This window comes from Diceros bicornis, chromosome 10 (genome assembly GCF_020826845.1).
Source record: "Diceros bicornis minor isolate mBicDic1 chromosome 10, mDicBic1.mat.cur, whole genome shotgun sequence".
NCBI lineage: Eukaryota > Metazoa > Chordata > Mammalia > Perissodactyla > Rhinocerotidae > Diceros > Diceros bicornis.
Genome location: NC_080749.1, coordinates 50,849,040 through 50,863,355, shown reverse-complemented (window position 1 = coordinate 50,863,355; position 14,316 = coordinate 50,849,040). Strand labels below are relative to the sequence as shown.

Genomic DNA, 14,316 nt, shown 5'->3' with positions numbered 1-14,316 from the left:
CTTGAAAAGAGTCTGCTGACAGGGCCAGTCTTTTGACTGTGGGATGAAGAGAAATTAATGAGTTGGCAGTAAGCTCAACAGAGTGAAGTGCCCTATGGTGTAGCCAACCTTGAATTCCTGCTCTACTCACTTAGTAAATTATACAACCTCAGGACCTCAGCAGCCTCATCAGAAAAACAGGAATAACAGTAACACCTAGTCCTAGGGTTGTTGTGATCTTAAATAATATAATATTTTAAAAAGTCCTTAGCCTAGGGCCTGATATTTAGTAAGTATTCAACAAACAGCTGCTATTATTATTGCTGTTCTTAGCCTCTACATTGATGGAATCCAAGATTGTGGTCATCTCATTCATCAGGATTTACCCAACTGAATGAACTGGCAAGGCTTGTACATTTGTGCATACTCATTCCTTCATCCTCAAGCCTAAAAGGATGCTGCTGTCCTAAGTTAAATATTCTGACACCCAGCATGGTTGGATCAGGGCCTACCTTTTGCAAGGAGACATTCGGGCCTTTTGGAAGGGAAATCACTCTCCTTCTAGTTGGAATTATTGACTTTCAGATCTTAAATGACATTCAGATTCTAGGGGCATTGAACTCTTTGGATTATGGTTACTTTAAGTCTCTGGTGAAAGCTCTAGACCCCTGGCTGGATAAAAACACTTAACACATTTATACTCACACAATTTTGCATCAGTTTTAGAGGATACACAGACCAGGCTACCCTGATGTCAGGTTAGGGACCCCAGATTAAGAACGCTTGCCTTAGAGAAAATAAATGGATTTTGTTGAATAGCAATATATTTAGAACTGAAATATCCTTGTGGTGGGAGTTTCTTACAGATTCTAATAAGTTTTTACAGCTTTTTAAGTTTTATTAAGTAAAACCTGGCACAGGGTAAGAAACTCATTTTACCAGCCTAGTCTGATGGAGCCATGGAGGGGTAAGATTTCTCTTTGTTTTAAGGATGCCATGATTCAGAGTTTCTTTGTGCAGTCTCAATGATACATTCAGACAAGTCTGTTTCCTCGACTCGACCATTTAAACTGTAGTTCATGACACTCATTGCTCTCACTTCTGCTTCCCTGCTCCTCTAAGCCTTTGCATTATGCGGGAAGGATGCCTTATGCTGCATTAAGAAAGTAAAGCCAGAATCTTTGTGTGAGGTGTGGCTCCAGAATTCCCTATGTGACATCACTTTAAAGTAGGAATTGTAGCACACGTTCTTGCATCTTCCGTTGCAAGAAGGTCAACTGTTTCCCCTTGTCCTTGTTTGTCTGGGGAGAAGTGCGTTCTAACAGCTGTTAGTGTGATTCCAAGGTAGCATAGGAAATTGGGTGGCTAAATATGCAGTTTCAGGAGCAAAATGGCTGTATCAGTAACTCCTGGTTCTCCATTTCAGAAAGCTCTATTGGGTAGATGCCTACCTGAAATGCCTCTCTGTCTCTGATCTCGATGGTCGATACCGCCGCAAGCTGGCTGAGCACTGTATGGATGCCAACAACACTTTCTGCTTTGAAAATCCCAGAGGAATTGTCCTTCATCCTCAATATGGGTATTGTTTCCCTGTAATCTTGGGCTCTTCTTTCCTGCCCTTATTCTGCCTCTGTTACCAAAAAGGCTGCCACGTAGTTATCTCAAGGCCAATATCTTGCTGGGATTTGACTTCTGCTTTTCCTGCCTGGTAAATGGTTCAGTATAATTGGTAGAAGCATGGCTTGTTCAAATGATATTCATCAGCTATTCTGTTTTCTCTGCCATGACATACCATTTCACTTTTCTTTTTTTTTCTTAATTTTATTTATTTATTTATTTTTTCCCCCCAAAGCCCCAGTGGATAGTTGTATGTCATAGCTGCACATCCTTCTAGTTGCTGTATGTGGGACGTGGCCTCAGCATGGCCGGAGAAGCGGTGCGTCGGTGCGTGCCCAGGATCCGAACCCGGGCCACCAGCAGTGGAGCGCGTGCACTTAACTGCTAAGCCACGGTGCCAGCCCCCCATTTCACTTTTCAAGTCACATATTTTGGCTGCATGTAAAGAATATTGTAGTTAGAAAACAAAACAAAACAAAACAAAAACCACCTTTACTGGACTCTCCATGTCAAATCCACTGAAATCCCCAATTAATCATGTTTATTCTTGAGCATTTCCTATACATTGCCCCCTTTGAGATTATATTCTGTTAGTTCTCTTTCCTTTCTGAGAGGCTCTGTAGAATGTAAACTCTGTTTCTCTAATTGGAAAAGAGCTATATCTTTTGGCCACTGACTTCTTTTGGCTTCAGGAACTGACCTTTTCTGTTTGCTCCAACAGGTATGTCTACTGGGCAGACTGGGCTAGCCGAGCATACATTGGGAGAGTAGGCATGGATGGAACCAATAAGTCTGTGATTATCTCTACCAAGATAGAGTGGCCCAATGGCATCACTATTGATTACACCAATGATCTACTCTACTGGGCAGATGCTCACCTGGGTTACATTGAGTATGTACATAGAAAAGAATGTGTAACTGTTTATTCCAAACGCCAGGGCTTGTGTTGCCAGTGTATTATTCCCATGCAGCTTCCAAATGGCCTATGTGTTGGAAGTTGCTCTGAGGTCTCTTCTATCTAAAAGCTGATTATAGGTGGTTCACTGAGCTCTGTAGTATGGTGCAGTAGAAAGAGTATGAACTTTGAAATCATACAGATTGGGTTTTTGTCCCGGTGTTTTCACATCTTATTGTTTTTTTCATCTGAAAAATGGAGCTGATAATCTCTCCCCTATGGTAGTCAGCTTAGTGCTTAACTCATCTTAAGTTCTTTATCCCTTTAGTTTGCCCTTCTCTACCAAATATGTGATTAATAGACTTTAGTATTTGAAAAAAGAAAAAGAGCAAAAGTGTTGAAAAAGTTTTCCCTAAAATACTTTAGTGCATTTATTGATAAGTACAATGAAGTATTTTATGTAGCAGTAGAGTCTGTTAATATTTATTCAATATGATAATACATTCAAATCTTTCTAGTAATAGGATAATGTTTTTGTGTGTGTGTGAGGAAGATTAGCCCTGAGCTAACATCCGTGCCCATCTTCCTCTACTTTATGTGGGACGCCACCATAGCATGGCTTGACAAGCGGTGTGTCAGACCACGCCCAGGATCTGAACCTGCGAATCCCGGACCGCCAGAGCGGAGCCTGCAAACCTAACCACTGTGCCACCAGGCCAGCCCCCTAGGATGATTTTTTTAAAGTGTGTTAAATATTATACTGTTCAATGAAAAATACTCATTGTAAAAAAGATAATACACATCACTAACCAACCAGAACATTTTTGTTTTGGGACACTGCTAGTTATGGCCTAGTTGGTCTGTAGTAATGTCTTCTGAGCAAGCTTTTATGAACAAGTACCCAGATATACAGCCTTTCACATTTAAAAGCATGGAATTGTCATTAATTCAGCAGAGCTTTTTCAAAGGCCTTTAAAAGTTCTTTCATTCTGTTAAATTTATTTCTACAAAGTCAGTGTAGAAATTTTTGAAGTTCTCTAATCTCATGCTCTCTTGGGAACATGCCACTGAGAAAGAAGGAATACCAGGCACACATGCTGGTGCTCTCTCCTCCTATGCTCATGGCAGACATAGTTAATCAATCCCAGAACCCTCTCTTGTTGAACTGACATTTCCCCAGAATCCTTTATGGTTAATACATGTGACGAAGACTCCTTGCCACCCCTGGCCTGGAAAGCAGAGAATACTGGATTGTTTTTACAGGCTATGCCATCAGCCTCTGCTACTCTCCAATGTCTTTTTTGAACTCAGCCCCTTGGAATTACCTCATGATCTACCTTAGTTTTTTTTTTTTTTAATTGAGATATTATTGACATATAACATTGTATTAGTTTCAGGTGTACAACATAATATGTAGATGTATATGTTGCAAAATGGTCACCACAATATGTCTAGTTAACATCCGTCACCACACATAGTTACAAATTTTTTTTTCTTGTGATGGGAACTTTTAAGATCTACTCTCTTAGCAACTTTCAAATATACAATACAGTATTATTAACTATAGTCACCATGTTGTAGGATCTTAGTTTTAAAATACGTTTAGGGTAAGTAGGAAAGAAGGCTTTGGAAAATTGAACGTTATAAGGATTTTGGCACGTGATGCTTTGGGAATATTTCCTTGTCCTGGTTCATTTGATATACTAAGGCAATCCTTTAGTGTTCTCTCTGCAGAATTTACCATAGCAGATACTAACTCACTCTTAGGTAGAGATCAACTTTGGTCAGAAGAGGTAGAATATTACTTCTAGTTTGTTTGTACCATTTTAATGAAATATTCAGATGGTGACACCCTTGGCTTTTCCCACAGTGTGCGTATCCTCTCTTTTAAGGAACATCATAGAGCTTAGTTAGCTTTCCATAAAATCCTATTTTGAATTAGTAGAAGCATCAAGGTGTTCAAAGAAGCTTCAACAACTTTCTTGTTGGACTTTTGTGGTCTTTCATGTCTTAGAGATTATTTTTGGTCTTGAAAGCTTAGTAGGTTTCACTGAAATAGTGTGCACATAGGTAATATTTTAAGGAATGTTAGAGGCAAAAAGGAATTTTCTAGCTAATTAACAATCTGTTCACTTTTTGATAAAATCTGTTCTAAATTATTTGTGTAGCTGGATTCTAAAATTCAGGCAATAAGTTACCATCTAAAAATCAAATTATAATATTAGGCACTTGATCTGGGAATGAATGAACTTTTTTTTTTTTTTTTTCCTAAAGATTTTATTTATTTATTTTTTCCCCCCAAAGCCCCAGTAGATAGTTGTATGTCATAGCTGCACATCCTTCTAGTTGCTGTATGTGGGACTCGGCCTCAGGATGGACGGAGAAGTGGTGCCTGGGTGTGTGCCCAGGATCCGAACCCGGGCCACCAGCATTGGAGCGCGCGCACTTAACCACCAAGCCACGGGGCCGGCCCCTGAATGAACCTTTAATATTCATGGAGCCACGTTGACTTGATCAGCTCTTAGAGGGGTAGCAATGCCTGTGTTCAGAAATAGGTTTCACAGACTATGGAAAACAATACATTTTTATACAGCATCCAATCCATTTCTTGTACATGTTGGGATATGCCAACAAATCCTTGTAGCTGTGCCCTATGCTTCTACACTTGACCAAAAATACTGATAAGGGTGTCTGAGATCTCTACACAGAGATCAAAAACCAAAAAGGAAGATCTCAAGACTACTTTCTGGTCTATGCCTTTTTTAAAGAAACAAATAGTGACTAAATTCTGGTCATTTACCTGCAGTCTTATCAACAGAGGCCAAGAAAGTCTTCCTTTGGCTTCTATAAGTTGCTGTAAATTATAATATCTTGGAAAATATTTTTAATATCGCATGGCTAACATTGTCAAGTTTCTTAGTTGCTAGCTCATTCCAACTCCTGTTTGAGTTTTAGGGTCTGCTTTAAAACTTAAAAATATTAAAATATCAATATTTTGACATAGAGTCATAGTAATGAATGATGCATTGGAACTAGGAGGACCTGGAAATTTGGCTGTGGATGCTTTGTACCATCTTGAAATCAGAGAACTTCCTCTGGAGGTTTATTCATCTGGAAAAGTATTCATCAATAGCGTCCAGGGCATGATTAATAATAAATGTGCTGCCAGTGTATGCAAAGTTAAGCCTGCAGGGCTATAATTTAACTCATCTAGTATACTCCTTTCAGGTTATACTGAGCATTCAGCTGTCTCCCAGAACAGCTTCTCCTCTGAAATGTTCAGGAGAAGGCAGAATTCCAGCTTTATATTGTTATTCTCTGATTTCTTCCAATGACTTAGGGTTCATCCCAGGATATCAAAAACATGCTGAATGGAGAACATCAGTGTAAAAGATTATAAGCCTACAACAGCTGAACTAGCTGCATCTGTAGGAAAGCAGCTGTGGTTAGAAATTAGCGATTGTTTAAACTCCTGTTGCTATTCCTATTTTACAAGCATTACTTCTTTTAAGCAAACTTTTACATTTTTTTGTTCAGTGAAAATATCCTTTAAGTTTAGCTTTTTTTTTTTTTTTGTGAGGAAGATCAGCCCTGAGCTAGCATCCATGCTAATCCTCCTCTTTTTGCTGAGGAAGACCGGCTCTGAGCTAACATCTATTGCCAATCCTCCTCCCTTTTTTTTTCTTCCCAAAGCCCCCGTAGATAGTTGTATGTCATAGCTGCACATCCTTCTAGTTGCTGTATGTGGGACGTGGCCTCAGCATGGCCAGAGAAGGGGTGCGTCAGTGAGCGCCTGGGATCTGAACCCCGGCCGCCAGTAGCACACTTAACCGCTAAGCCAGGGGGCCGGCCCTAAGTTTAGCTTTTTAATTAAAGACTAGGAGTTTGGGGGAGGACCTGAACTTCCGTTTCCTCTGGAAGGTAGAATGGTATTAATTGATTTGTCAATTCATCTATCGTTAAAGGCATTGGGGGAGGTGTTATCTTCACTGAGTGACTCTTTCTTCCTCCTACCTCAGGTACTCGGATTTGGAGGGCAACCATCGACACACCGTGTATGACGGGGCACTGCCTCATCCCTTTGCTATTACCATTTTTGAAGACACCATTTATTGGACAGATTGGAATACAAGGACAGTTGAAAAGGGAAACAAATATGATGGATCAGATAGGATGATGCTGGTGAACACAACCCATAAACCATTTGACATCCATGTGTATCATCCATATAGGCAGCCAATTGGTGAGTAGACAATTCAGAAGTTTGGCACAGTTGCTTGAGGTTCTGTGCATTACTTTCTTGTTTTTTTAAGCATAAACATCATGATTTATAAAGGGAATGGTGTTACTTGTTAACGTTTTCTACAAAACGTGCTGAGTTTTGAGAGTATGGAAATATCTTTAGAGTTCATTCTCCTACTCCTGGGAAAGGCTGCTTATAACTCTTATTTTTCTTAAAACTTGCTCTATTCTTAAAGATCAACCTGAGTTTTTGTTTTTGATAAGAATTAACAGTTATCATGTTTCCGCATTTGCTTCATCTATTTTGGTGGGAGGACTGAAGTATTTTAAAGTGAGTTAAAAATATCGTGACATTTCAGCCCTAAATAAGAAAGCATCTTTGAAAGATAAGGACATTTCTTATATAACCACAGTAAACTATAACACCTAAGAGATTAACAATCATTCCTTAATATCAAGATTAATCTATTGAAATAATTGATTTAAAATAAATCTTTAAAAGATTACAGTGATTATAAGACATCATTTGTTAAATATTTATTTGCCTATGACATTGTTTTGTGTATTAAATATATGTTATTCTTGTCTTCTAGAAGGTACTAATGTTGAGAGCAACACATTTCAGTGTTTTATAAGTTAAGAAATGTGTTTTTTATTTGCTTGTGAACTTATATTTCTTTTCATGCAGTTAAAGCTATTTTATGATTTATAGACAATCGAGTAAAGGTCTGGAGTATATTTTGGGCATAGGAGGGATTTTGTGGGCCTTCTTTGTTGTGGTGTCTTGCTAAAGTATATGATAAACTCAGAAGTAAGAAAAAATGAGAATTGGCAAAATATACTCGGTATTTTTTCTTAGAAGTTAATATTCTTCATATTATTTTAGCAGAAGTACAAATTAATCTTCACCTCCAAGTGGCATCCCAGAAAACTAGTAAAGACACTGCTCAGTTTATCCATCCACCTCATTCTGGGCCATACTTCTGTTGTCTATATCCTTAGAATGATAGGATATAGTATGTGCTGGAAATTAACACTTTAACTTAGGTTCTGGGCACATGAATGTAAGCTAAGTTTCCCATCTGCTCTCCAAGGACTTTGAGAAACACACCTTTTCTAGGCCCAGACACCAGTGGATGTGCCTCACTTCTGGTAGCACATAAATCTGTTTTCTCAAAGCACAGGGTTGCTTATCCAGCTCTACTATCTGTCCTACTTATGGGCTTTCGGAAGAAGCATGAGACTGGGATTTTTCCTACTCTCAAAGAGGTGATGAGTTTGATGAAGTGGGTAATCAGCTCATCTGTGCTTGATACTCTGAATGAACATATATTTTCCTCCTCCTTTCACTAGTGAACAATCCCTGTGGTACCAACAATGGTGGCTGTTCTCATCTCTGCCTCATCAAAGCAGGAGGAAAAGGATTCACCTGTGAGTGTCCAGATAACTTCCACTCCCTCCAGCTGGATGACAGCACCCACTGCCTGCCCATGTGCTCTAGCACCCAATTCCTGTGTGCTAACAATGAAAAGTAAGGTTCTCTCTTCTCTCTCTCCGCTGCCTCTCCATCCCTTGGACACACATTGAACTTCCAGCCTCCAGGTGATGGGAGCTTTCTAATGAACCAAGAATTTGGCTAATTAATTTGGTTCATTTGGAATGTACCAAGACTCTCAGTCTCTAGCTTCAGATAATTTCTTCCATCAATAGATGGAATTTGTTAACCAAACAGTTATGCTTATGTATGCAAGTTTTTATACTTCTAGAGAGGAAGCAAACTATGCGTTTTTTATTTCTAATGAATTGTTGTGTCAGAGCCAGAGTATGTATAAGTGTTTACTGAAAAATAGCACTCAAGAGTGATAGAATTTCTTTGTCTTTTTCACACATATATTGGCCTAGCTCCTTAGTTAATTATGCCAGAGGATCCAGGGTTACACATTCAAATCCATTTTTGATCATTTGTGTTTGTTGTAAAACATGGCCACAGATCATTTCCCTAACAATGGCCATAGGCTATTGATGACTAGGGGGACTGAGTCAGACAGTGGAGTGGGGAGAGGCATTAATGCAAATCATAGCATCTAAAATTCTATGGCAGATTATTTTGATGATTAAATAGATATCTTAGATTAAGAATCTAGCATACACTTATCACATAGGCTCTCAAAAAACGTTAGTGTCCTCCAGCTTCCCAGCCAATACCTGAATGTCTTTTATGTCACCCTAGCAGACAGTCCCAACCAATCTCTGCTTCTAGAACCACAGCTCTAAACACACACTCCTCTGTTTGTTGTGGCAGGAATTTTATCCCATCATACGCAAAGCATTTTTTCAGCATGTATTTGGGTCTTAAACCTGTTCTATCTCATCTATTAATGTTTTCTCTGAAAATACACCACAGGAACCAAGGTTTAATTGATCCTCTTCTAGGGCCATGAAAGAACTCACACATGTCATTACTTGGAATTCAGTTTTGACTTCTTTCCAGATAGCTGTTGCCTGCTCCTCTACTCCCAGTGCTTGCTAAGACAAGTGCTCTATTTTCTCTGTGCAGGTGTATTCCTATCTGGTGGAAATGTGATGGACAGAAAGACTGTTCCGATGGCTCTGATGAACCCGCCATTTGCCCTCAGCGCTACTGCCCGTTAGGACAGTTCCAGTGCAAGGATGGCAACTGTACCAGCCCCCACTTCCTATGCAATGCTCACCGAGATTGCCCTGATGGATCTGATGAAGACCATATTCTTTGTGGTGTGTTGAATTTCTTTATGCCTTCCTTGCCCACTTCTGTAGTTGGTTGTGTACAATCATTATTTTGTGGGGATTTTCTGAATATTATAAACCAGAAACCTATCCAAAGTCCTAGGAGAAAACTCAGAATTCTATATCTATTTTTATAGAGTTATTAGAAATCCTAAGATCTCTACAAGGCAAATGGTTGCAGTAAATCATAAATTGTCTATATTGGTGGTTCTTTACCATATGCGATACATAGAATCCTCCTTGAGAGCTAACATTGAGGGCAAAATGAGGATTTCCCACCCCCATTTTAAACAAGGACTCTCTCGTAATATTTATTTATGTTTCCATTTTGAAAAGCTCCCCCACCAAAAACCTTCCAAACTAAAAACAACACATCAACGACAGCAACAAACACAAAGTTTGAAAACTATTGTCCAATAGAGGAACAGGGACAAGAGAAGGTGAATTTAATAGATCATCAGTGACTCAGTCTTTATCCCCTAATTCTGCATGCAAAACAAAGATATTTAAGAATTTAGGAGACAGTAATAGTCAAAGGAATAAGTGCCCATATAATGGTAACTAGTCGATAATAAGTGCATTAGGACATAAGTCCTCCAAAAAGAAATTATGATTGAGTTCTCCAGGATCCATTGTTGTAAATTAGGAGCTTCTGTTCCTAATGCCTTCCAAGCTGATAACCAAATAACCTTGCTTTCAGAGCATCACCAGTGTGAGTCCAATGAATGGCAGTGTGCCAACAAACGTTGTATCCCAGAAGCCTGGCAGTGTGACTCGGAGAACGACTGTGAGGATAACTCGGACGAAGACATTTCCCACTGTGCCGGCAGAATCTGCCGGCCGGGCTATTTTATGTGTGCCAATGGCCGCTGCATCCCTCAGAGCTGGAAGTGTGATGTAGACAATGACTGTGGAGACTACTCAGATGAGCCCATCCAGGAGTGCAGTAAGTTCCTGTGGGAGGAGCATGGCCTCACCGGGAGCAGGAAACGAAGAGAACCTCTGTGTGGATTGAGAGAGGATGTGGAGCTCCCTGCTTCAGCCCCATTGGACACTCCCTCTTTATTCTCCTTTCTAACTCTGGCACTGCAAGGCAACAGATAGCTGTATGGCTTGTAGGTTGAACCAGATCCTGTTTCTGAAGTGGCTGATTTCTCCTCCTGATACACTGAACATCTAACTGTCCAGAATATAACAAGAACTTACATTTTGTATATCTAGCACTTTCTCATTTGAGCTTCAGAGAAACATTCTCAGATAGGGAAGGTGGGTGTTACCAATTCCCATTTTACAGATGAGAAAACTGAGGCTCACATTAAGCACATGGTCACATTTCTATTTAGTGGCACACACTTCACCCCAGGTATTTTTTTTTACTTCAAACCCAGTCCTTCCCTACCCCCACCCCCTCATCACCACAGTGTTGTACTGCAACACGAATGAGTGGTACTGAGATAGTGAGAAAACTTAGGACTCTGTCTTTCTGCACTTGGTGAACAGATCACACCTAAAACAGACACTTGTTGCCAGAGTCAATTTAGTTGGTAACATGGTAATTGTTACCCTTCAGCACCAAGTCCTAAATATGACAATGGAAAGGTGTCTTTCTGGTGGCATTTCCTGGCAGGACTGAGACTTCAGTTCTGACTTTGCTACTTCCTCTCTTTTCAGTGAGCTCTGCCTATCGCTGTGACAACTATACGGAGTTCAGCTGTAGAACGAACTACCGCTGCATCCCACAGTGGGCCGTGTGCAATGGTTTTGATGACTGCAGAGACAACAGTGATGAGCAAGGCTGTGGTAGGAGAGGCTGCAGGGGAGTGGGGGAGGGACAAGAAAACTTAAGTGTCAAGTGCCATTATTAGAAGATGAGAGTGGATTTCCATGTCATCTTTCCTTTACCTCTGAAAAAGGGCCATCTATTGATTCTTCTAACAATATGCTGCATTTTTATAGCATTTTACAGGGTTATTGGGGGACTTTAATTTATATCATCTTACATGAAATCTCATCCCAAAGGATGCTATAATTGGGGAAGGCATTATTAAGATGTTAGGAACTTTTGTAATTTCTCCCAAATGTAGAATCCTTATTTATACTTGACAAGTTTAAATTGTCTAATCTCACAGATTGATTGAAATTGATAGAAGGAGGAGAGAAAAGATTTGGTATCTGTTGCTGAAGAGAATATTTCAAAATCAGAATATTTTTTATTTGGAGATTTTCATAGTTTGAATGTCTCTCTGACTTTCCATATCATCTGTTGGACAGCTGTAGTCATTTTGGCAACTAGGAAAGAACTTATGGACAAAAGGCCAAATAAATTAATGGAGTTTGTCAATGAGTATGTGTGTTAGGTTTAGTTGGAAGAGACATAAGGAAGATAATGGGTTATTTTAATAATAACGTGTTGGAAATGTTCTATGTGTTGGTGGCATCACTTAACTTCTTTCTCATGCCTTTGTTGCAAATTACAAGCCAGATAGCAATTCATTTTTTGAGCAGTTTCCACAGGAGAGAACGGATCTAGTTTCAAGCAGTAGGATAAGTTCAGGTTAGCCGAAAGAGGAATATTGACAGTGAATGGTGCTGGCATTCCTCTCTCTGGGAGCTTGGAGAATATGGTAGCATAATTCTCAGACTGTCTCACAAGGAAGCCAGTACGACTATGGTATTTCTTTACCATTGGCTTCTGAAGTCTTTGCAATGACTATGCTTTGCAGAGGAGATGACGTGCAACCCTTCAGGGGATTTCCGCTGTAATAATCACCGCTGCATCCCTCTTCGCTGGAAATGTGATGGACACAATGACTGTGGAGATCACTCAGATGAGGAAAACTGTGGTGAGTGTTCAGGGTTCTATCATCCTTATGTACTACCAGAGCTGTGATGTTTGCTCTTTGTCCATAGTTCAACTGTCTATGCCATTTATCCTCAAAGGGTATGGTGACAGCTACTTGATCTCTTGCTTTCTGCTGGCTGGTACATTTCTACTTTTTCTTTAACTAAAGACATAACCATCTCCTTCTGAGATGTTTATAATCAAGCTTTGGGAAGAGGATGTTCACCCAAGTAAATCTTTTGTCTGTTGAATTTATTTACACCCCAGTTTTTTTCCAAAAAGAACTTGAGGTGACTTACAATAAAGGGTAAATATAATAAGATAAATAGAATAGAAACAAAATCAGGACCAAGAGAAGCACAGGAAGGAAAGGTGCTAACCCAAAGACGCTGCTTCTTAAGCTCTTGCCCCAAAATGGCCTTAATAGCAGAGGAAAGAAAACTTGTATTTTGGATTGTTATCCTTCCTGGACTAGCTGACTATTTTAGGAGGTCTAATGGTTAAAGGACGGGTCAGGTCTTAGTTCCTCTCTCCCAGTGAAGGTGCTGACTACAAGGAATTGGACAGAGAGGTTGAGGAAAGGAAGTCAGAGGTTAGATAGTCAGTCCTGAATAATTGGATGTATTTTGGAAAGATTTTTTTTATTTGGAAAACATCTATTTTATTTGGTCTAGCCCTGAACATACGTCATTGACTCATGATATATATCAATTTCAGATCAACTAATAAGAAACACCTTCTAACTTTAGTGTCTTTTTGAAAGTAAGAAGTGATCACCATTTGCCATAGGCAATTGAGAGAATCAGGATACTGATTACACCTGCAAGCATCAATCAGCTAAATACTACACAAAAGAGCAATCCAATTGGCATGTTATTGTTTATAAGATAAAGTTCCTGTTGAATCCTATAGGAAGCTATCTAGAGTTTCATGAAATCAAAAGTTATCTTAAGATTACATCACCTTTGGACAAACCTCTTAATAAAGTCCATTCTTTTTTTTTTTAATAATTTTTTTATTAATTTTTTTCCCCCAAAGCCCCGGTAGATAGTTGTATGTCACAGCTGCACATCCTTCTAGTTGCTGTATGTGGGACGCGGCCTCAGCATGGCAGGAGAAGCGGTGCGTTCGTGCGCACCCGGGATCCGAACCCGGGCCGCCAGCAGCGGGCGCGAGCACTTAACCGCTAAGCCACGGGGCCGGCCCTAAAATCCATTCTTTACAGAATTAAAATTGAGGTGGAAGGTCTATGTTTGGATGATGGACATTCTGCCCAAGCAGACCTCTGGGACAGAGGAGGGCCTTGGGCGCTGAGGGCATGTAAGCCAACTCACAAGCCTATCTCCTGTTTGTGATTCCTGGTGCCCACTGATGGCCACGTGGCTTTCCTTTTCAGTCCCCCGGGAGTGTACAGAGAGCGAATTTCGATGTGATGATCAGAGCTGCATTCCCTCTCGATGGATCTGTGACCATATCAACGACTGTGGGGACAACTCTGATGAGCGGGATTGTGGTAACTGTCAAAGTTCTTTGAGAGGCTTTCCGTAGAGCCATGTACTAGGGTCAGCATATTTGACAGAAGCGGGGACTTCAAATGAGTGTTTGTAAGGTTTTTGTAGAGTAAAATGATTTTTGTGTAACTTATATAATATATAAACCTTAGCATTACGCAGTACTTTCTGATCTGTATTTTCTATGCTTTAACTTACAGCAGTCTAGGTCAATAATAATAGGAGAAAATAGCAAGAGATTTTAAAAAATCTCATTTTAACGTAAACATTTCCTAGGAGTAGACTTTAATCTACATTGCCCTTGGAAATAAAATAAAAACATTCATCTTCCTATTATTCCCCAGAAAGTGGCCCTAAGGGATATACTGCTGTAGCTCCCTGGTGTAGAGGTCGGGGCATTAGAATAGGAATCATAAACTCCAAGTAGTTTTTATAGCTCTTTACTGATTAAAGGTTGGGTTTGA

The 14,316-nt window shown here is 39.8% G+C and overlaps 1 protein-coding gene across 2 annotated transcripts in view; it reads left to right on the top strand.

Moving 5' to 3' along the window:
• Nucleotides 1-14,316, top strand: part of LRP2 (LDL receptor related protein 2) — a 203,622-nt gene that overhangs the window by 151,895 nt on the left and 37,411 nt on the right. For both annotated transcript variants that reach the window (XM_058549201.1, XM_058549200.1), the window contains 9 exons: nt 1,406-1,558; nt 2,318-2,488; nt 6,511-6,734; nt 8,087-8,264; nt 9,291-9,487; nt 10,200-10,445; nt 11,171-11,299; nt 12,223-12,342; nt 13,738-13,854. In XM_058549201.1, coding sequence (XP_058405184.1) covers nt 1,406-1,558; nt 2,318-2,488; nt 6,511-6,734; nt 8,087-8,264; nt 9,291-9,487; nt 10,200-10,445; nt 11,171-11,299; nt 12,223-12,342; nt 13,738-13,854 — 1,535 coding nt within the window. The remainder of the gene's footprint in view (nt 1-1,405; nt 1,559-2,317; nt 2,489-6,510; nt 6,735-8,086; nt 8,265-9,290; nt 9,488-10,199; nt 10,446-11,170; nt 11,300-12,222; nt 12,343-13,737; nt 13,855-14,316) is intronic.